Raw genomic sequence first — 20,713 nt, forward strand, 5'->3', positions numbered from 1 at the left:
GCCTGCGCTTGCTCCCAGAAGTGGCTGCAGCCACTCCCAGAAGTAGCTGCAGTTGCAGCTGCAGCGATGGGCTGTTGCAGGATTGCCCATGGGAGGGACGCCCCCCCGGTCAGCGGGACTGGTTGCAGGGTGAGGGGGGCACATGCCCCCCTAAAGCGGCACCAGTTGCCCATGTTGTACTTGAATCTAAGACAAGGAGCTTTCCCACCCATGTTGACTGGGGAAAAATCCTTGTCTTGGATTTCAGGAAATATAGTAGTTATCTCACCATATCACTAAAATTGCACTGCTGGTGCATTATGGTGCAACTTTTCCTACCATAAGCAAACCCTACCAGGAAGACTTTGCTAGCCAGGGGACATGTCATGTCAACTTAGGCCCCCACAACACAGATAAAGGCACAATAGAATGGCAGGAGTTGTGATCGTGGGATTGCACATTAGATCCCATTGTACCTTATTGTCTGGGATCAGGCTCCCACTGTACCGGTAAGTAGCAAGCTCCCATGGTTGGGATCTCCCTCAGTTGAGGGACTCTCAGTTACAGGGGTTCCCCTCACACCCCTGGGGCTGAAGGATTAGTGGCAGCTGTGATCACCCAGGCTCGGGGGGGGGGGGCATGAAATTCCCAGGGCCCTAGGGGTTGCAGCACCTGTGATGCCTAAAGCTTGGGGGTTTCATGCTAGGCATGGTACACTCCTGCAGCTGGGATCCCTGTCAGCTGACAGGGTTCCCAGCCACAGGGGAGACCCCGCTACACATGCAAATGAAAGCTTGATAGCAACCAGGTATAAAGTTAGTACATATTTTCAAGGTCTAACTTTATAGCTGGTTGGAGCTTTTCATTGCGAGACAAGAACTTTGCATGTGTGGCTGGCCTTAAAGTAATTATGTACTTAATCAGTTAATTGCACGATACCTGTAATGTGTAGAAGAGGCCTTAGCGGTACTCTTTGTAGCAGGGGTTGGCAATTTGTAAGCCCCCAGACCATTGGATCAAGCCTGCGGCATTGCTGCTGCAGGTGGGATTCTGCCGCTGCTCCTGATAAAAAATTTCCAGGCTTGTGTGGAGACCCACAAAGCAGATGACACGGCTCCACATGCTGGATCTGGTCTTTTGAGTACAACTGATTTAGAGTGGTAAGAAATTGTTTCTCTAAACTTTGAATCTTGTATAAATTGCTGTTTTTATGTAGGTGGCAGAAGTGACCAATGATTATGTTTTTATTACTTAGTTACTTCTTTCATCTTGAAAAGATTCACTTGGGAATTGCTACGAATCTTTCTATGGACTATTTCATAATCTTTGGATCAAATCCTCAGCATTCTTTTCCTGATTAAGAGGTTGGTAACGTAACATCATTTCTATTCTGATGACTCAGAATTTACATCCATACTTATTTTGTGTTCCTCTCCACTCAGAAATGTTATTACATTAACTTCTATGATACACATCAACTCATTGAGTACCAATGTCTTCATTTTATGCAGAAAGTTACAATTTTGTTAAAGAAGTTAGAGGAATCATCAAGCTTTTTATCTCTAAATAAAAAAAGTATTCTAATAGGAGAAATATGACTACCTTCCCCCCAGACCAACAAAATTAATTTTACTTGAACAATTACTACAAATTCCAAAACTAAGATTAACTTGAACAATACCATCTCTCCCTGCATATAGATTCAGGGGAAAAGTGCCACTTACCATTGCTACAGATAAATCTGAAATGTATTTTAAATTTATTTTTAAATGTGTATCTTAACATCTATTTTAATTAACATACATACTTATGACACTTGCCTCAGAATTAATTTATTTTGCCCTATATAAATTCTCAGCCATAAACAGGACAAGTTACAACATACCAGTGCTACCCACTGCAGTGCTGACAGCTCAAACCCCAGTGCACAAAAATGAACCTGTTGATTTGTAAGAGTCAAGTAACCGGAACATTTGGCCATGTAAATGAATAAAGTCCTGGATTCTCTCATCTACTGTCCAGAGATCCTGTCTCCTTTGCCAGCTGTTCTATAACATGACATTGGTAGGGTGACAGCAGGGAGGCTGCATTAAGAGGCTTGGGGTCAAAACAGAATTAAATTCTTCTGTCCAATCCTCTGCTGACAGCAAGGGATATTATACCTCCTCTGTTATGGCCTCCTCTTATTATCACTTCTGCTAAGGCTAGAATATCCTGATTTAGGAAGCTGCAGCCCAACTTCCTACAGCAAACCTTCTGCAGTGAAAAATCAGGGCCTGAATTAGATTACCTTCTTGAACTGTAATAAATTCAAATTCTTCAGTGTATTATTCTGCACTCCTAATGAAAGGTGCTTTCTTTTGGACTGAAACAAGCTATAAATAATATACATCAGACACGCACGCATATTAGGGCTGTCAAACAATTAAAAAAATTAAGTGTAATTAATTGCGAGATTTTTTAAAAAGTTGCAAAATCATGATTTTGATCGCAGTTAAACAATAATCAGCACCCCCTGCCTGCCAACCCAAGAACTCAGAGCCTGTGCACCCTGTGACTCTGCCCGCCCAAAAACGGCGCACAGCCCTAGCCCAGACCCCAGCCCATCCTGCGCCTGCCAGAGCAGGCCAGCTAGAACCTGTGTGAACAGCCTCAACCCTGGCCCACACTGTGCCTGCTCCAGACTGACCTGCCTATGCTGAGAGCAGAGCAGCAGTGGTGGCTGGGCAGAAACTGCTGCTTGGCATGAGGGAAAAGCACCTCTCCCCCTTGCCACTGCCGGGCTCTTCTTGCTGCAGCTGCCTGGAGCCTGTGCCTGGGCTGCCCTGCAGCTCCTCTGCACTGCCACCGCTACCCTGCAAGGTGGCCTGAAGGAGGAAGTGACGACAGCAGAGACAGGCACAGGCTCCAGGCAGCTACAGCAAAAAGGGCCCAATGGCAGCAAGGGGGAGGGTCCTCTTTTCTCCCATGATGAGCAGCAGCTTCTGCCTGACAGCCATCACTGCTGTCGCTGCCCAGCGTGGGTGGGTAAGTCCAGAGCAGGTGCAAGGCGGGATGGGGTCAGGACTGTGTGGGCAGGTTCTGGCTGATCCACTCTGCCGGACTAAGTCCAGAGCAAGCACAGGGTGGGCCGGGGAAGGGCTGAGCATGTGGGTTCACATCAGTACCACAGGGCTGGGTCCAGCACCAGCACGATGTATGCAATTAATGCTTGTTTAAAAAAATCAATGCATTAATTACACTAAGTTAACTGCAATTAACTGACAGCCCTAATATATATGATTCTCTTTTATAACCAATTTTAAAATGGTTCCCAAACTTAAACTCTCTAAGGCTGATCCATCTAACATATCACTTAACTTACATAAATATGTCATAGAACAGCATTTCTCAACCCATGGGTCGTGACCCAAAAGTGGGTTGCAAGAATATATGAAAGGATCACGAACAAACTTTAAAAATGTATTCTACTTTAAAGGAGAAAAATGAGCTCCAGGCTGAAAGGGGCTGCTTGGGCCCCGCATCCCCATCCCCCACCCCTTTCCCAGGCTGGGAAGCTGGGGCCTGGAGGGCAGCAGGTCAGGAAAGAGCAGCACTGGTTCTGTACTGGCCATCGATGCTTACAAACGGGTCCTGTACAAAAAAGGTTGAGAACCAGTCATAGAACACAGCTGATGTGAATAAATTACCAAACGACTCTTGACTGGTAAGGTATGAAAAACAAAATTCAGTAACGAAATAAATCCAGCAGATGTGCGCATTATGGAATCAACATTCTATCCTGAGCTATAATTCTCATCGCCACTGTAATTTAGAATAAGAGGAATATTTCAGTGGCCTTCTATCACCTTCAACTAAGGCAGGACACGGAAATGATTCTTTGCTATAGAAAAATCTTAATATTTTTTCCTATGATTTTGACATAAAAAATAAATTTAGAGTGGACCCAGCTATAATTCTGAGATGAAATGACTGCAATAGAAGGATGCCCTATATAACCTGGAAGCAAAACAGGAATTCAAGAAGCACCACAGTGGAAACCAGCCCTCAAAATAAAGATAAAATACACCTAACTGGAAACAGAAAGAGTCCAATATAGGCATCTGTTCAGGAGTTTTTACTCATTAAATATTTGTTATTGCATGCATTTATAAGGCATCTATCACAACAACATGAATCACTAAGAGTCTTATTTAAAGGAGGCACTAGTTCAAAAATGCACAAAAAGTATGAAACTCAACCATTCAAGTTAAGGAGAGCCTACAGAGATTTGACATACAGTTCTTTAACATCACTTTTTCATGACTAAAATGACCTATGGTTACAAGATTGGTTAAAGACAGGTAAATGGGCTGAGTCAAGAGTAAGTTGTGCTCTCCTTTCAGAAATCACTATGGAATGAAATGGTGGTTCACTGCTCAAATCTAAGTGAACAGGTGCATAAGTGTGTATATGTGAAAGTGTGTGCACGCACGTGCATGCATGTATGTATCCTGTGAAAGTGGCACCTTGGCTGGCTACACAATGAAATCAGGTATATTAATTTTAAAAAGTCTCATCTCTAAATATGGTCCTGCTAAAACCTGGTTACTGCTAAAGCACATTTGACAGGATATTCTGGGGAAGTCTGTGGTGCCATAGTGGCCGTAATGTAAAGAACTTCCAATTCTCAGCAGCAGTCAGGTATAACATAGTTTTGTTTAAAAAACAGAACTGGACTAGCCAATTACTATAATATGGGAAGCAATATTAACAAATTTGCAGTAACTTAAATATGTGCACTTGTGTTTATATTTAAGAAAAGCTTCATTTATTTTATTAAAAAAGTGTTACTTGTACAGTGAAGATAGAAGTTTCCCAAATGTAAAGTAATACTTTCCCCTTCCTCTTGCATAATGCTCTCTCATTTGTTTTGAAACAAGGGCTCTTTGTTGAGATTTCTACAGGCAGACAATAGAATTTCAGTGAACAATTCCCAAACCTAAAACCAAACTGTGCAGTTTATATATTGAACCTACTCTAACTCCCATGGAATTCAATTGGAAAAATGAGTGAGTAAGTTGCAATTTCTTTCAGGATCTTACATGCAGTTTTTCTAGCAGTAGGTAGAGTATATTCAAAGTGATGTGATTTAAGTTAAGAATATTCTTTTAAAACTTGCATAAATGAATGTTCTCTCTTAAGTAAGATTTTTAATTGTGGAAGTGCTTCCTGTGTTTCTGATAATTGAAACTGCCTGCCTCGTTATATCATAATGCCAGTTGTACAAATGCATTTGCTATTCCATGGAGCTGAGTCATGTTTGGAAGGGAGATGAGCTTCACCAAGTACCACACCCATACAGTAAATCAAGCAATTACACTCATTTAGAAACACTGCAGTGTTTTTAAATCATGTTATTTGACATGTGACTACAGATTATATTTCATTTCTGCATAAGGTACACATTTTTACTTATTTATCATACTTCACCAATAGTTTATTTGGCCCAGAGAAGAATGATGTACTATCATCATGATTTCTTTTCAGTTTAACATACCACAATAGGCACCATTAAGCAGGGAAAGAGATATCCTAAGCAAGGCTAACCCAATGGTCCTCTTCTTCTCTAAGAAACTTTTTCCCCTTTACTTGCTTTCAAAGTTTGCTCGTAAGTTTTAAGCGTCAGAAAGTTTGCAGTTGGAGTTCTGTGGTTTTGAAAGACTTGGAAAAATTGTAAAGATATGTCCACAGATAACATTATCTAGAAGTGCATAGTAGACCCTTTTGAAGGGAACAGCATTTCACTTCACACTACAGAGGTTGTACTTTCAGGATTTACACGCATAAGTCTTGAAGGATTCCTCAGATCCTGTAGCTGCTTGGCTGGCTTTCCGACCCCTTCCTCAAACCTTTTCTCTATGACAGGAAGAACAGTTTCATATAAGAAGGATGCATTCTGCCTGATGAATGCTTTCTTCTCAGGGCCCTGTTCACACCGCAAACTGTAATCAACATGCTGAACAGCTACAAGGATGATTTCCACAAGACTTTCCAGGAGAACCATATGCAATTCTGGGAAGTAAAGCTTTAATGCTTCCTCCAAGAAGGCCATAGTCTGCTTGGTAAAAGCAACCACAGTGTAGCTAAGATTGACCCAGCAGTCATCACCTGTGTACTGGTCAAAACTGCAGACACCACAACTTCTCATTTCCTCTCTGAGTTTCCCCAGAGCCTCGGGAGTCATCAGGTTCATCTTTCTCCACATCTCTTCAGAGTTGCGATGCTTGGTGGCCTCAATGATGATATCCTTGTAGCTTTGCAAAGCACCTTTGATGTCTTTCACCAGCAGGGTGTGAATAATGAAGGTAAGGTCCAGTCCAATCTCACTAAGCTGCTTACAGTGCTCCTTAGCTACCTACAATAACAAACACAGTTATAAATACTTATCTGTATGCCACATAGATATGAGCTACTTAAGCACCCCAACACCCATGAAAATAGTTAATTCTTAGTCCTAATTTGCATACCTGAAAAATTAGGCAGAGAATAAGAGTCTGGAAAAGAATACACATTGCACTTTATTCTCCCTCTTCAACTTATGTATCTGACTTTTTTAAATGACAGAAATACAGATTCTGTCTACCATAAAAACACTACAGACGTTTACAGAAGTGATTGAGAGTAGGTTCAGGCTAGATGTCAGGAGACACTACTTCACAGTCAGGGCGGCTAGGATCTGGAACCAACTTCCAAGGGAAGTGGTACTCGCTTCTACCTTGGGGGTCTTCAAAAAGGAGGCTAAATAATTACCTACCCGGGGTCATTTGATCCCAGCATTCTTTCCTGCCCATGGTAGGGGGTTGGACTTGATGATCTGCTCAGGTCCCTTCCAACCCTATCAACTATGAAACTATGAAACATAATTATGATAAAGATGTCACAGTTCAGCAACTGGGAAATAAAGGAGTTCAGTATTTTTCTTAAAAGCCTTTGTTAAGGCATATACAGATCCAATCCCATAAACATTTTGTAGAAAGGGATTCTTTGCTAAAGTTTCAATACTCCCACTCTTTTAAGTAAGGCTAAAACTGGCATTTCTGATAGTAGTGGGGTAAAATACAAACCTAAGAAAAGCAATGCAAAGCCCTCTACATCCTCCCTTTACTAAAGATAAGCTATATGTGAACCTGTTTTACCACCTCCTGCCCAAAAACAGTAAGTTAGCTGAGGGAGGACGAGACATACAGGGCTGCAGAATTCCAGGTTTCTGCTCAATTGACTGGACTGTGCTTTCTTTACACGTGCTTACCTTCACACATTCAGCAGCAGTTGACAAGCTCTCTTTGCTGTCAAACACCTGCTTGCTGAAGGCGTCTACAAACATCTTCATGGCAGAGCGTGCCCACACAACGAAGGCGGAGTAGCAGCCACTGTTACCAGCAAAGTCCGTCTCAAACTCCCTGGCAGTCTCCAGCAAGCTAGTGAAAAACACATGGCAGAGCTTGTGGATGTACAGCAGAGTGGCACCTTCAATGCGCAGCTGACGGATGGCCGTGTGCACAGCGGCTGCCCGGTTCTTCAAGAACAGCTCGCAAGCCTTGGTTGACTGACCCAAGCGAATGAGCTGAGACACAGCCCGGCGAGTAGCCCTTGGCCCACCACGCAGCGAGCGATCTGGAGAGAGCTCAAACACCAGCACATCCGTGAGCTGCCTAACCCTCTCATCCACTTTCGTCCGGAGCTCCCTCACCGGCTGGCTGACAGGCTTGCCTGCTAAATACTCGTTCAGCTTATCGAGCAGGTCCACTGCACCCTCAAAATCCCTCTGGGCAATGCAGACATCCAGGTCCTCAGGAAGCTCCTGGATCCACTCCAGGGACAGATCCACTTTCTCCTGCTCGGGTGGAGGCTCCACTTCATCTTCATCCTTCTCGAAGGGGTTAGATGACTCTGGAGAGGGTGGGGCTGCCCGTGGCAGAGCCTCCTGCTCCAGCCGCAGCTTCTCGCTCAGGGCACGGCTCCGCTTGGTCTCCTCCAGCACCTCCAGCCACTCCTTCTTGATCTTGGCGTTCTCGGCCTGGAAGATGCGGCTCTCGGGGAACATGAGCAGCTTGAACATGTCCTTCATGGGCGGGTTGTCCTTGACGTTGACCACAGCCAGCCCGTCCAGTGGGTAGAGGGCATCGTAGCGGTAGGCGCCACGCCGGTTGGGCAGCCAGGTGGCCACCAGCAGGCAGTCATTCATGAGAAAGGCATGCACCCGCTGCACCTGTGCCATGTGGTCAGCGTCATACTCCACCAGGTCCCCATTGTACACCAGGTACTTGCCGGGGCTCTCGGGCAGCAGGTCCCGACAGCCCTCCACCTTCTCCAGCAGGGTGGTGAGCGTGCGTTGCCGGCCCTCCTCACTGGCCGCCACCTCCTTGGCCGACAGGGGCAGGAAGGGGTTGTTGCCGTGAGAGTCGGTGGCGGCACGGCGGACACCCAGTGCGGGGTCGTCACGGTCAGCCTGCAGCAGCAGGGCCTGGGTGACGGCCTCCATGATGCCCTTCTGCTCGGTGAGGATGTGGCTGAGCTGGTACATCTCGCTCTCCAGATAGCTGATCTCGCGCGCTGTCTCGATGAACTGCCGGTAGTTCTGGTAGACGTTGCGCTTCAGGCTTTGCGCCGTCTCCTCGCTCAGCGCCTGGATGCGCTGCCGGTGCTCCTGCAGGTCCCGGTCGCCGTCCGACTGCTGCGACAGTTGCTTCACGTACTCGCCCGCCGCGAAGCTCCCTAACTCCAGCTGCCGCCGCAGCCGGCTGGCCCCGGGCCCGCTGGTTCCGCCGCCCCCCGCCGCCAGCCCACTCTCGCCCAGCGCCAGCGCCATGGCCTCACCCGCCGCCCGCCACCAGCCGTCAGGCGCTACCACCGCGCATGCGTCCCGCCGCGACAGTAGTCGCGCTCTTTTGACGTTAAGCGCATATGCGCAGCAAGGAGTGACTCCACTGGGACACAGGCGATTCGACAGAGCACGCGCAGATAAAATGGCGTTTCCTCCCCTGCGCCGCGAAGGAATGGGAGGTTGCGCAGTGCATATGCGCCAGAGAGGCGGGCTTCCAACAATACAGCGGGTGAGGTGATGCGCATGTGCTGAAGGTTGGGGGGAGGGGGGAAGGGAGGGATGTGCGACGTATTACGCATGCGCTAAAGGCGGAGGGGGGGTGGGAGAGTGTGTGGACTGCATTGCGCATGCGCTAAAGGCGGAGGGGCGCGGGAGATTGTGTAGGTTGCCTTGCGCATGCGCTAAAGGCGGGGGTTGACGCTGGGCGGGCCTGCGTGTCGCGGTGCGCATGCGTACTCGCGTACCGGAAGCGCCTCAACGGTCGGGAGTGCCGGGCGCCTGAAACTGTAGCCGCGGCATCATGGACGCAGACTTCTTGATGGCTCTGCAGCTGCAGGCGCAGTGGGAGGCGGGGGAAGAAGAGGAGGCGGTGGCCGGCGCCCGCCCCGAGCCGCCCGCGCGGCCCCTCTCCGTGGTGGACGAGTCCTGGGAGCTGCTGGACCCGAGCCCAGACGTGCGCGGCCTCTTCGTGCAGTTCAACGAGGAGCTGTTCTGGGGGCGGCTGGCGGCCGTGGAAGTGTCGTGGAGCCCACGCATGACGCTGTACGCAGGGGGGGAGAGGGATTGCACACACATACACCCCCATACGCGCGTGCACACTCCCTCAGCCCCGGGGGCTGCTCCTGCCTTGCCACCGAGGCTTCCTGCTGCCACCTGAAGCTCCTACTTCATGGCCTCTGCAGGCAGGCTGTTTTTAACCAATTTCAGGCACGTGCCATTTGTTTAACACTAGCTTAAAATGTTCATTGTTCTGAATCCATGCATTCCTCAGGTGAGCAAGGTAATCGTGGCTGGTTGTGCTTTGACCTCCTGAGGTCACCCAGACTTGCGTGATAGTGAACTTGGGTGTGGGAATCAATCCCATGTTAGATGCTGAAGCTGGCTTGATTTTGTGTTATGGATCTGAAGGAGAGGAACAATTAATTCTCGAGGACAGGGCTAAAGAAACGCTGCCTCGTGGTTATTTTTGCCTCATTTGTTCCTGGTTTTTGAGGGGAGGGGGTTATACAAAACGTGGGATACAGCAAATGGATGCACTTTCCAGTGAAGCCATACTGGTTTTTCCTTTGAGGTTAAGTGGAACAGCACAGCCCCAAGCTTGTTGGCAAAGCTTCTAGTTTCTTCTTACCCAGAGAATTATCCACCCCAGTGTCTGCACACCCCCCTTCTCCAAATCCTAGTTTTGCCCATGCTTCTAGCCCTGATGCCTGGCCTCTTCCCTGCTGGCTTTCCCAGCTTTGGGCCTCCTGTCTATTGGCAGTAATAGCAGCAGCCCCAGGCTTTGTTAGGAACCTGGCTCCTTTGTTGTCACTGCCATGTCTGAGTGCTGACTCCTCAGGGGTGAGTTGGAGCAGCCACCTGGCTCTGTTTTGGCTCCCTTAAAGACCTAGAGCAGTTTTCCTTTTTCTTTTTTTTTTTTTTTCTTTGACATTATCTTTTCCACATCTGCAGAAGGTAAAACTTGGTCCAAGTACAAAATTGTTCCCAAACTACATGTCAGGCTTGAGATTCTGGTGCTTGCACTGTCCTCGCAGCAGTGCCATAGCTTTCTGCTCTGTTTTTATGAGATGCATTTATTTTTTAAATGCAGCAGCAGAAAGTTGTAGATTTCTCCAAAGGGTAATGCCCAGCTGATCTGCACTGCAAAGAATGGGTGGGGTTGGGCTTCTGTTTCCTGTTCTGTGCAATGCCTGGGTTGTTGTTTTTTAAATGAAAGTACTAGTCTGTAGACAGAACAGGTCACCTTTTGAATGCACAAATGGTATGTCTTAAATCCTTAACTGCTGAATCAAGTGTTACAAACGGAAGCAAGTAAATTGTGGGTCCTGGATTGCTGATTTTTTGTTTGTTTGTTTTGAGGGTTTTTTGGTAGTGCTCACCAAGGTGACCTTTTCTAGTCTGTACTGTAAAAGGATTTAATACTTGAAAGGACTTGATTCTTAGTTTAGCAAGGTTGAATAGTTATCTGAAGGAGAGCTCTTTTTCAAGTACAGCTTACTCTAGCTATGTTAAGAGGGATCAGTATTTGTAAATCTACTTCTCAACTCTGCCAGCTATGAAAGCAAATGGGAATTGTACATTCTGTTTGTATTTCTCTTTCAGCTGTGCTGGCGTGTGCAGCTATGAAGGAAGGGGTGGAATATGTTCCATCCGCCTAAGTGAACCGTTGTTAAAGCTAAGACCAAGGAAGGACCTTGTTGAGGTATTTTAAGAATGACTGATTATTATCTCTGTTAAAGGGTAGCTGATAGTTTGCAAAGCAGACTTTGTTCACAGTGCTTTGCAGATTGTGAAGTAGCTTTTGGTTTTTAAGAACCTTATGTTTGGTGTTTTGTTGTTAGTTGTTTAAACATGTAAATTGTTAATCTGTCAGTCGCAACTTTTATTTAAACCGATGCTTTTCTGACTCCCTTAACTTTCCAAAAAATCCCGAAAATTAGCTTTCTAGCTCTTGAAATGCTCCTTTCAACTGTTTAAAAGTTTACTCTGCCATTTAGAGTGCAAAATAAAGTAGTTCAGTTTCATTTCTAGGTCAAACAGCCCAGTTACCCGAAAGCAAAGATGTGGGGTTTGACTATAAATGTAAGCTTCATGCTATTCTTTGCTTCTCTGCTGAGAATTCATTTGAGTTAATTGCCATTCAGACTGTGAGTGTAAACTACTGTTCTGCACCTGCTATGAGTCACAGCCCAGGACAGTTGTATCTGGGGTACACCTGACCTCTTTTTACCCTGATTTTCTAGGTTCCCCTTTGAACTATTTGGGTATAAACAGATGTTGCCTTTTTTTAGCCTATTTTATCTCTCATACTTTACAAGTACTTAAAGTGGGACAGAAGATCCTAATATGGTCTCTGTCCCACTTCAAGTACTTGTGAAGTATGGGATACAGGATAGGATAACACTTTTTCTAGGGCAGTGCTGTGGTAACTAAGTTGAAAGTAGTTCATGTGAGTTAGTTGCCAGTTGTTCCTGGGACAGGCCTGTCAGGGTGTTTGTTCTTCCTGGTGACTGAGCAGCAATCTAGTGTGGAAGGGGTCTGTACTTTCTCTTTTTTATCCTGGGATTTGACTTGGGTCAATCAGGACTGCCTCAAATGAAACATCTGTTTTCCAAGCAGCTTTAAACAGGTTTAAGAGGGTTTATGCCTATCTGCTTCAGATTTAAACTGCATTATTTAAATAGGTTTAAGTATTACATGTGTTCATGCCCTTTGGTGTCTCCCTGCTCAGTGCACTGGCTATGGGGAATCCCATTCTGAGGCAACTAACTCCTTATTCCTTATGTGGGGAGCTTAAGGGACCAACTTGGGTTTATGACGCTTAGAAAATAGGCATAGATAGAGACTAGTGATAAGAAGTTTTGCAAAATTTTCATCTGCTACTTCTAATTACTCTACCTTTTTCCTAGTGAAGTATTTAAAAAAAAAAAAAAAAAAAAAAAAAAAAGCCTATGGGAAGATAGGCAAAGTTTGGATACCATTCAGTATCCAAACAGTATGATTCCTTAGAATGCCCTTTGGGTTGTATGGAGAGAAACTTTGTGGGTGTCTACTTAAGTTGTAGATTCATAGAAATAGGCTTCATTACCAAAATAAGTATAAAGAAATAATGGGAAGACCAACCTGTGAGCTATATTTTAAATAATACACTTTTTTTTTTCAAGAAACATCTGCAGTTGCTTTTTTATTTCAGACTCTATTACATGAGATGATTCACGCTCTACTGTTCGTTACTAACGATGACCGAGACCGTGACTCTCATGGCCCAGAGTTCTGTAAGCACATGCGTCGCATCAATCGCTTGACTGGAGCCAATGTTACAGTAAGTGCTTTACACTTTAAATCTGCTAGATAGCATTTTAACTCTGTCTATCTGGCAGTTCAAGCATTATGTATTTACATATTCCTGAATTAGCATGACTGACATACAGGCATTTCTGTAGCCAGTCTGAAACCTCGGGTGGAGATACCTATTAATTGCATTGTAAGGGAAATGTAGGTTGAGGTCGGTGGGGCTTTGCACTTGCCTGAAGTCTGTCGCGTGTTTGGCTGGGAACATGCAATTCTTCAGTTAGAAAGGCTCCAGAGACCATTTTCATTTTTAGGTTTGAAGTGGCCCTATGAACTCTGAAGAAAAAGCCCTTCAGTTTTGAAAGAGTTTGCTGGTTTGCTTTGTTTAAGAAGTTATTTGAGAGATTATTGGATAAATAATCTTTATGTAGTATTAATGAGAATTTTTAAATATAAAGATGCTGACTTTTGAGCAAAGACTTTTTCATGTTAAAAAATGGCTTCCATGCATGCTGCAAGCTGTTAGCAGCTGAACCCTGTGCTTTGCTTCAACCCTGTCATGCATGATCATTTTCCTTATGCCCATCACCAAGGAATTGAGAGACGATATTAAACACTATGCATGTAGAGATAGTGACATGCATATAGTGGATGATTCTTATAAAATGGGAATAAATGTTGTGACTTGACTTCCTGTTTTACGTTTAGATCCGTCACAACTTCCATGATGAAGTGGATTTATATCGCCAACATTGGTGGCGATGCAATGGCCCATGTCAAACTAAAAAGCCTTATTTTGGGTATGTGAAACGTTCAATGAATAGGGCACCCTCTGCAAGAGATTTCTGGTGGGTGGAACACCAAGAATCCTGTGGAGGCACATTCACAAAAGTGAAAGAGCCAGAGAACTATTCTAAAAAAGGCAAGGAAAAAACCCAGCCAGGAAAACTTTCAAGCTCCAAGCCATCTGACAATAAAGGTACTTATTTTGTTTTTCTTCTTCAAAACTATTCCTACTTAATATAGTATCCAGATGAACATAAATAGATAGTGCTACACTAGGATTAAGAAGCTGGTAAAGTTGTGCAGAGTGATCCTTGCTTTAGCTCTGATGGGGACCACATAAAGAAAATTTAGATTTCTGGCTTTGCCTATGATGTTCTCATTTGGTGGTATTACAAATAGCAGATCAGCTTTCAGATGTGTTTTGCTACTCAAATGAACACTTATGAAAATGTTATTCCATCAGTATTTCTCCTCTTGCTTAATTCTGGGTGAAAGGAGTAAATACTTTTAAACTTACGTAGTTTAAGGTCACAGGACATGCAGCAGAAACTTCAGTCCACACAATAGTCTGTATTCTTGAATAGGAAGCTTTCAATTTATGTTCTTCTTACAGTTGTGGAGAGAGCTTTGAGAACATATCATAGTGTTATCTTTTTGAGTCTAAACCTAATGGGTTCCTAATTCCTGTAGCCTAAACAATGACTTTTAAAATGTCTATTCATTATTTCTGCTAACTAGCTGATGGTGATAGAAATATTCAGCCTGCGTGATTTTTATTTATAATTCCAGCCTAACTGCCTAGATGCTGAAAGCTAAATAGAAAATGCTCTGACTGGACTCACTAGCCCTTATATCTGATTATAATTGAAGCATTTCTTTGTTGTCACTGCAAATGTAATAATTAAGCACATAGAAATGCAATCTATTGCTTTTTTGATTTGTGTTGCATAATAAAATGAAGTTTATATTTTATTAAAAAGTTGCTGTAAAAGCCTATTGTTTCCCTGTCCCCTGCTAGTGTGCCAGTATTTGGGGATGATGCCCTGCATCAGATCCAACTGGTGCTATTAATGAGGCCATGTGCATACCTGCAAAGTGTTTTAGTCTCATTTTCTCTTTTAAATTCAAATAGCAATTAACCAGGAGTTAACTGACTTTGTTTAGAGCCTTGCAAATTTGTTTTGTATAAAGTTACTACTCTCTCATTTTGCAGGAAAGAAACATGGAGGTGATACACAAATCCTAATTCCCTTTTCTGGAAATGGATATCGGCTCGGGGGAGCAGACAGTGGATCCTCAGAAAAAATCACAAGCTCAATCACCACTATTAAGAGCAAAGAAATACTCAGTTCACCATGGCCGTCAGCAGCTAGGAGCACAAGACCTGTTCCCAAAAATGAAATAAAATTTGAAAACTTGCCCCGCAGCAACACTCTCTTCCCACTTAATTTTGATGATACTAGTAATGAAAACAAATTTGCCTCGGAGCATGAATTTCCTAAATTATCTGTTGCTAATACAAAAGTTTACAAGAACATTAATGGGTCGCCTGTTAAAATTTCTGCTCTTGGAGGAAAATCAAATACGCTTTCTACAAATGCTAAGTGGGTTTTGCCATCTTCTAATGAGACACCAAGACAGATTTTCTCTGAACAAACTCCAAGAGCCTGGGTTGCAACTCGGGGAAATAAGAGCTTGGAAACTGTTGGTATGCCAAAGAAACGGCCAAAAACAGAGGACAAAACTGCCTTTGAAAACTTCTTCATAAAGAGAGAGAGAATGGATAGCAGTTTTAGAACTAGCAGTCCTATAAAAAGCCTTGCTGAATCAACAGTGTCCTCTGCCAGTACTAATTCTGCTGTCAATCAGGTTAAAAATGTCAGCTGTCCTGTTTGCCAGATTGAGGTTTTGGAATCTAAAATAAATGAACACTTAGACTCCTGTCTCTCCTAGGAATGCAAGCTCAAAACCAAGTGCTGACAATGTTTTGAAAACTTTGTTTTGTTCAGGATTTGCCCAGTTCTGATTATTGTCACGTGCCTCCCCGCTGGCCTTCATCATCCAAACTTGGGAAAACACTCATGTGTCTCTGTGTCAAAAGAGGTCTAAGTCACTTTCAGCATGGAAGGACAGTTCTGATCTTTTGGATCTTAATTTGGATATTAAGATGTAACATGAGCACTAGAGTATCATGTCTCTCATATTTTGATATGTTTGTGCTTTAGTATAAGGATGGTTGTGATACATTTTTGCTAGGAATTTATTGTCATGGAAGGAGGCATAATTACTGGGTGCATTCTGAAGAAAAATATCTGTCTGAGAAAGTTTGTTATTTTTTTAACCTTGCTATTTTGTGTTTGATCTTAAATTTATCTGACTACTCTTAAACAGGCTGTTATCTATATCTGAAGGACAGCCTATAAGTTATTTATCTTTTTTGTTTGTTATTTTTTTTAACTGCAGCGCTATTTCTCATGTCTTGCAGATATTTTTACTACTGACATCAAATATTTTTAAACCACAACTACACTTCCAAATGATGGTTTCTATGCAAAAGTATTTTGAAAAAGGTATGAGTGTAGGTGTAACTAGATGCTCAAATGATAACCATATTAAAAGTGGGGAGAAATTAATATGATGAAAAATTAGGTTAAATGTTCATTTGCATATAATCTTACCTTAAAGGATAGGTAGGAGTGTGAGGACAGGAAAATGAGTAATAATAAGGAATTCTAGATCACTAACCATGCTGGATTTATCAGGTAAAGGAAGATTTAAGACCTAGCTTTGAGGATTTGATAGGAGATTAGTCATTTTATATTACTTGTCTTTAAGATAGGTGGGAACAGGAGCTGAGATGAATATTTTTAAGTACACTTATTAAAGTGTACTTAAAGGACTGTTAGCAGTTCTGTTGGTCTCAGCTTTTTGTAATGCCCCTCTATAGTGGGTGAAAAGAAAGAACTAACCAGTTTTCAAACAACTTTCACTCTTTTTTGCTTCCTTATCTCTTGCCCTGATGCTGATACTTAAAGTTTAGTGGTCTCACTCCTTCCCAGGGTATGTGGTTTGTATAACTGAGCACTGTGTGCTGAGTGCCTTAAGTAAAAGTTGTGCTGAGTTATAGCTCTCCTAGTTTTACTACCCATATCACTATTCTGCCACAAAAGTCTTTTTGAAGTCTGAATTTAAATACAACCTTGTAACTGACTCCAGTCCAGAACGTCCAGTCAGTTGCTGCCTAAGGCAGATCTTACCTTGGCTTTCCCCATCAGCCTAACTAGTTTGTCCATTTGCACCAACACTACTGGTTATTATGTGTTACGAATACTGAGTAGGATAGTATACAGAGCCTACTGAAATGTTTACAGTTCAATTGGTGCACTAAAAGTATTCAGTTGAATAGGTCTGACAATTGGGGCAACTTGTGGCTTGTAAAACAAGTTGTCCACTTAAGCATTTTTATAATAACAGACTATTTTATACCAAATTGTCTATTATACTGCTGCTAAGCTTGTAGACTAGCTGGGACAGCAGCCAGTGGTGCATTTGAAGTTGTTTGTTCACAGGGACTGTGACCTGTAAATAAGTCATGCTGTTACAGAACTTGACCAATATATCTGATATTTAGCTTCAAACTGGATCAGTATTCCTGTTTTTAGAACCTGTGTTTTTAAAAAGAAAACTGATATGCAAGATGTTGAAATGTTAATAAAAATTAGTCTTTCATACACCAAATAAAACACAATGCTGACACTTGAGCTGCTGTAAAGTTTGGCTTTTTGTATTTTATTTGTTTATGCTTAGACATTTAACCAATAGCAGTCAGTTTCGGGGGTCCTTGAAATAACTGGATGACTGTTCCTTTTTGATTAATATGCAAAGACCTTGAGAGAGTTGCTTAAACTTCATTAGGTATAGGCTTCCCTGACATCCCTTTTCTCCATCTCTTTCATAGGACACTTTCATGTTCTAAGGATATTTTTGATAGTTTCACTATGCCCAACTGATTCTAAAAATGCCAATTGCAAAACTTGACCTGACCTCTTCTTCCATATAGAGTCATAGAGAAATAGGGCTGGAAGGGACCACCAGAAGTCATCTAGTCCCCCCAGCCTGAGGCAGGATCATTCCTACCCAAACTATCCTTTGCAGTTCGTAATCTAAACTCTGTATAAAGATGACCATCAACCCCGGTGCAACACAGACTTAACACCCTTACCTGCCACAAATAAAGCAGGGGAACCACAGCAGCCAATATCCTACTTCTATAAAACGTTGACAATATATGCTCGAGGCCAGCGCCTTGCGATAAAGACAAAAACCCTCAGCCCATACCAATCTGACCATGGGGTAGAATTCCAAATATGGCAATTGGTCTGACCGCTCAGTGGAGGAGAAGGACCAGCGTGGGCAAAATATTGAACTTGAACTTCACCCTGTTAGCTCTCACCCAACTTTCCAATCTATTGAGATCATTCTGAATTGCATTCATGTGCTCTACATTCACAGTTCTTTCCCATTTTATGTTGTCTGTAAACGTGCTCAGGAAGCTTCCTATGCCAGCATTCAAATTGTTAACAAACACGTTGAACATTACTAACCCCTGTGGGACTCCACTCAACCTTGATTTTTTTGTGACTATTGAGGCAAAGTAGCTGTTGAGTAACTGCTTTCTTTGTATCTTTTTGGTTAGGAGTTTGCCTCATCTTGTTAATAGAGGACCTACAGCTTCCTTGGTCCTTTTTGGGCCAGCATACTTAATAGAACCTTTTCTTGGTGTCTTTCACCTCTTTTGCCAGGTGCAGCTCATTCTTTATCTCTGCATTCCTGATTTTGTCCCTGCAGGTTCCTCCTGTTTCCTGGTACTGTTCCCTGGTGACCTGTCCTTTCTTCCATTGCCTGTATGCTTTCCTTTTGCATTTGAAGCATTTTGAAAACTCCTGGTGCAGCCACATGGGTCTCTTGCCATTCTCGTGTTTCCATTGTGTTGGGACAGTTTCTTGTTGGGCTTCCAATACTGTGCCCCCTAGAAGCTCCCAGTCCTCCTGGACACCTTTATCCTTCAACCTATCCTCCTATGACACCATGCCTATTAGGCTCCTTTCAGTCAGATGAAATCCACCTTTTTAAAATTGGGCTGCTTGCAGACATTAAACAAAACCCACACACACTTTAGCAGAAGTAGCACATTGCCTTGACCCCACTCTGCAGCGTCTATATAAATTGGGTGCTTCAGCGAGGCTTTTTGGCACTTTAATAGCTGATTCAATCAGCTATTAGATAAAAGTGCCAAAAAGTCCCACTAAAGCCCCATATCTATATAAACATTGGACCCAGGTTGCCCAATGTGCTGCCTCTTCTGAGCATGTGCTGGGCTCAGCACAGGTGCGCTAAGTTTAAAGCATGTTTTTTTGAGTTTTGTTTTTTTTTTCATTTTAATGTCTGCAAGCAGCCTTAGCATCCTAATTTTGCTCACCTCATGCTTTCCCTGTCTCAAGATCTGGATTTCTATTGGGGTGCACCAATAAAGATTTTTTGAGCTGATATCGATGGCCAGTTTTTAATGAGCCAGATGGGCCAATACCGATCCAATTACCAATATGCAGCCTGGCAGCTTGGAGAGCAGCATCTGTCCAGTAAGTCTGTTGGGGGGAAGGGGTATGGGGAGCTGCACAGGGGGGAGGGGGTAGCTCCCACCACCTTATTCGTCCTCATGGAGGGCCATGTGATTCCTGGAGCTGTGCGTGGGGTGAGGGTGGGCTGCCTCTGCAGGCTAGGGCCAGAGGCTGCTCCAGCCTCTTCCCGGTAGGGGAGCAAGCCAAGGCTGCACTCGGGGTGGGCAGGGGTAGACAGCGGCCGTGCTGGGAGGGGGGTTACAGGGAGGCTACAGGAAATTTTGGGGTGGCTGCAGCACAGCCCTGGCCCAGCCCCCTTCACTGGGAGGAGGCTAGGGCCCTGAGCCTGCAGTGGCAGCCCACCTCACCCCACGCACAGATCTGGGGGGGGAAGGGGGCACACACACTCCATGCCTTCTTTAGGGGTGCACACAGTGGTGGTAGCTGCCTCTCCCCCTCCCCGTGCCTGGCATCCCTGGACAAACCACGGCTCTATCCTGTGCCCTACTCTGCCCTGGCTGTGTAGTGCCTACTCCTGCCCTTGCCCCAGCCTCACTCACTCCCTCAACATGGGGGCCTCGATCTGCCTCCCTCACACCCCTTTCCCCACACAGACTTACTGGCTGGACACTGGTTTCCAAGCTGCTGGGCTGCACTCCTGGCCACATGCATGGTGCAGCTGCACACATGCACATGGCGTTTATCAGTGACATTGCAGCCACATCAGCCAAAAAAAGCCAATTGCTGATAATGCCAGTTTTCCTTTTATTGGTGCCAATACAATATGGACCAATGTATCAGTGCACCTCTAATTTCTATCATATCATGATCTCTTCCTCCTAAGTTACCCATCACCTTCACATCCTCTAGCAGTTCTTCTGTCCCATTGTCAAAGAAGCTGAAGCCTTCACATTGACACCACCATCACAGCCAAGCATTTACTTCCAGGCTATAGTGGTCTCTTGCCTGGACCCCTGCCTTCCACAGGAAGGAAGAATGAGAACACCACTTGTGCTCCAAGCTCCTATTTTCATCAGACAAAATTAATAGAATGAATAATACATATTATAAATGTCTCTAATACATTTAACTTGATACAAGAAAAGTTTGCTGAGTAAGGGACATACTAGTTCCCTGCTAAAGTTGCATTGTACACCTGGCCAGAAAAATAGTAAAAGGGAGTATGTACCTTTAAAATGACCTGGACAAAGCCATTCAGGGGTATACTTGGAAAATATGATTTCATCATTTGAAATGAGTTCTCAGTAAGGGTGGCTGGCATTACATCTAAAAACGTTTGTACTGTATCAATGTAAACAATAGAATAGATGCTTTGAATGCAGTGGTTCTCGAGCAAGGGGCTGCTGCATCCTGGGGTGCCTTGAGATCCTTCCAAGTTTGGTCTGCAGACATGATTCATAAACCCCCCCCCCAGAGATTTCATTTAAAAATC

General features: G+C 44.0%; 2 protein-coding genes across 3 annotated transcripts; one reads left to right on the top strand and one right to left on the bottom strand.

The window, feature by feature from the left end:
• Nucleotides 1–1,757: 1,757 nt before the first annotated feature.
• EXOC8 (exocyst complex component 8) lies at nt 1,758–8,961 on the bottom strand. Its single transcript, XM_090043979.1, has 2 exons — nt 7,271–8,961; nt 1,758–6,376 (listed from the first exon to the last, which is right to left on the bottom strand). Exons 1-2 carry the CDS (start codon nt 8,828–8,830, stop codon nt 5,768–5,770), a joined length of 2,169 nt encoding a protein of 722 aa, XP_089900105.1. The 5' UTR covers nt 8,831–8,961; the 3' UTR covers nt 1,758–5,767.
• Nucleotides 8,962–9,239: 278 nt separating this feature from the next.
• Nucleotides 9,240–17,414, top strand: SPRTN (SprT-like N-terminal domain). 2 transcript variants are annotated; one of them, XM_090043990.1, is made up of 5 exons: nt 9,240–9,607; nt 11,168–11,267; nt 12,759–12,887; nt 13,565–13,835; nt 14,856–17,414. In XM_090043990.1, the coding sequence occupies exons 1-5, from the start codon at nt 9,366–9,368 to the stop codon at nt 15,593–15,595; spliced, it is 1,482 nt and encodes a 493-aa protein (XP_089900116.1). In that variant the 5' UTR covers nt 9,240–9,365; the 3' UTR covers nt 15,596–17,414. The 2 variants fall into 2 exon arrangements, with proteins under 2 accessions (XP_089900116.1, XP_089900125.1); XM_090043999.1 differs by having other exon boundaries at nt 9,465–9,772.
• Nucleotides 17,415–20,713: the final 3,299 nt, after the last annotated feature.

The sequence above is a fragment of the Crocodylus siamensis genome, chromosome 1 (genome assembly GCF_052110815.1).
Source record: "Crocodylus siamensis isolate JL-2025a chromosome 1, ASM5211081v1, whole genome shotgun sequence".
NCBI lineage: Eukaryota > Metazoa > Chordata > Crocodylia > Crocodylidae > Crocodylus > Crocodylus siamensis.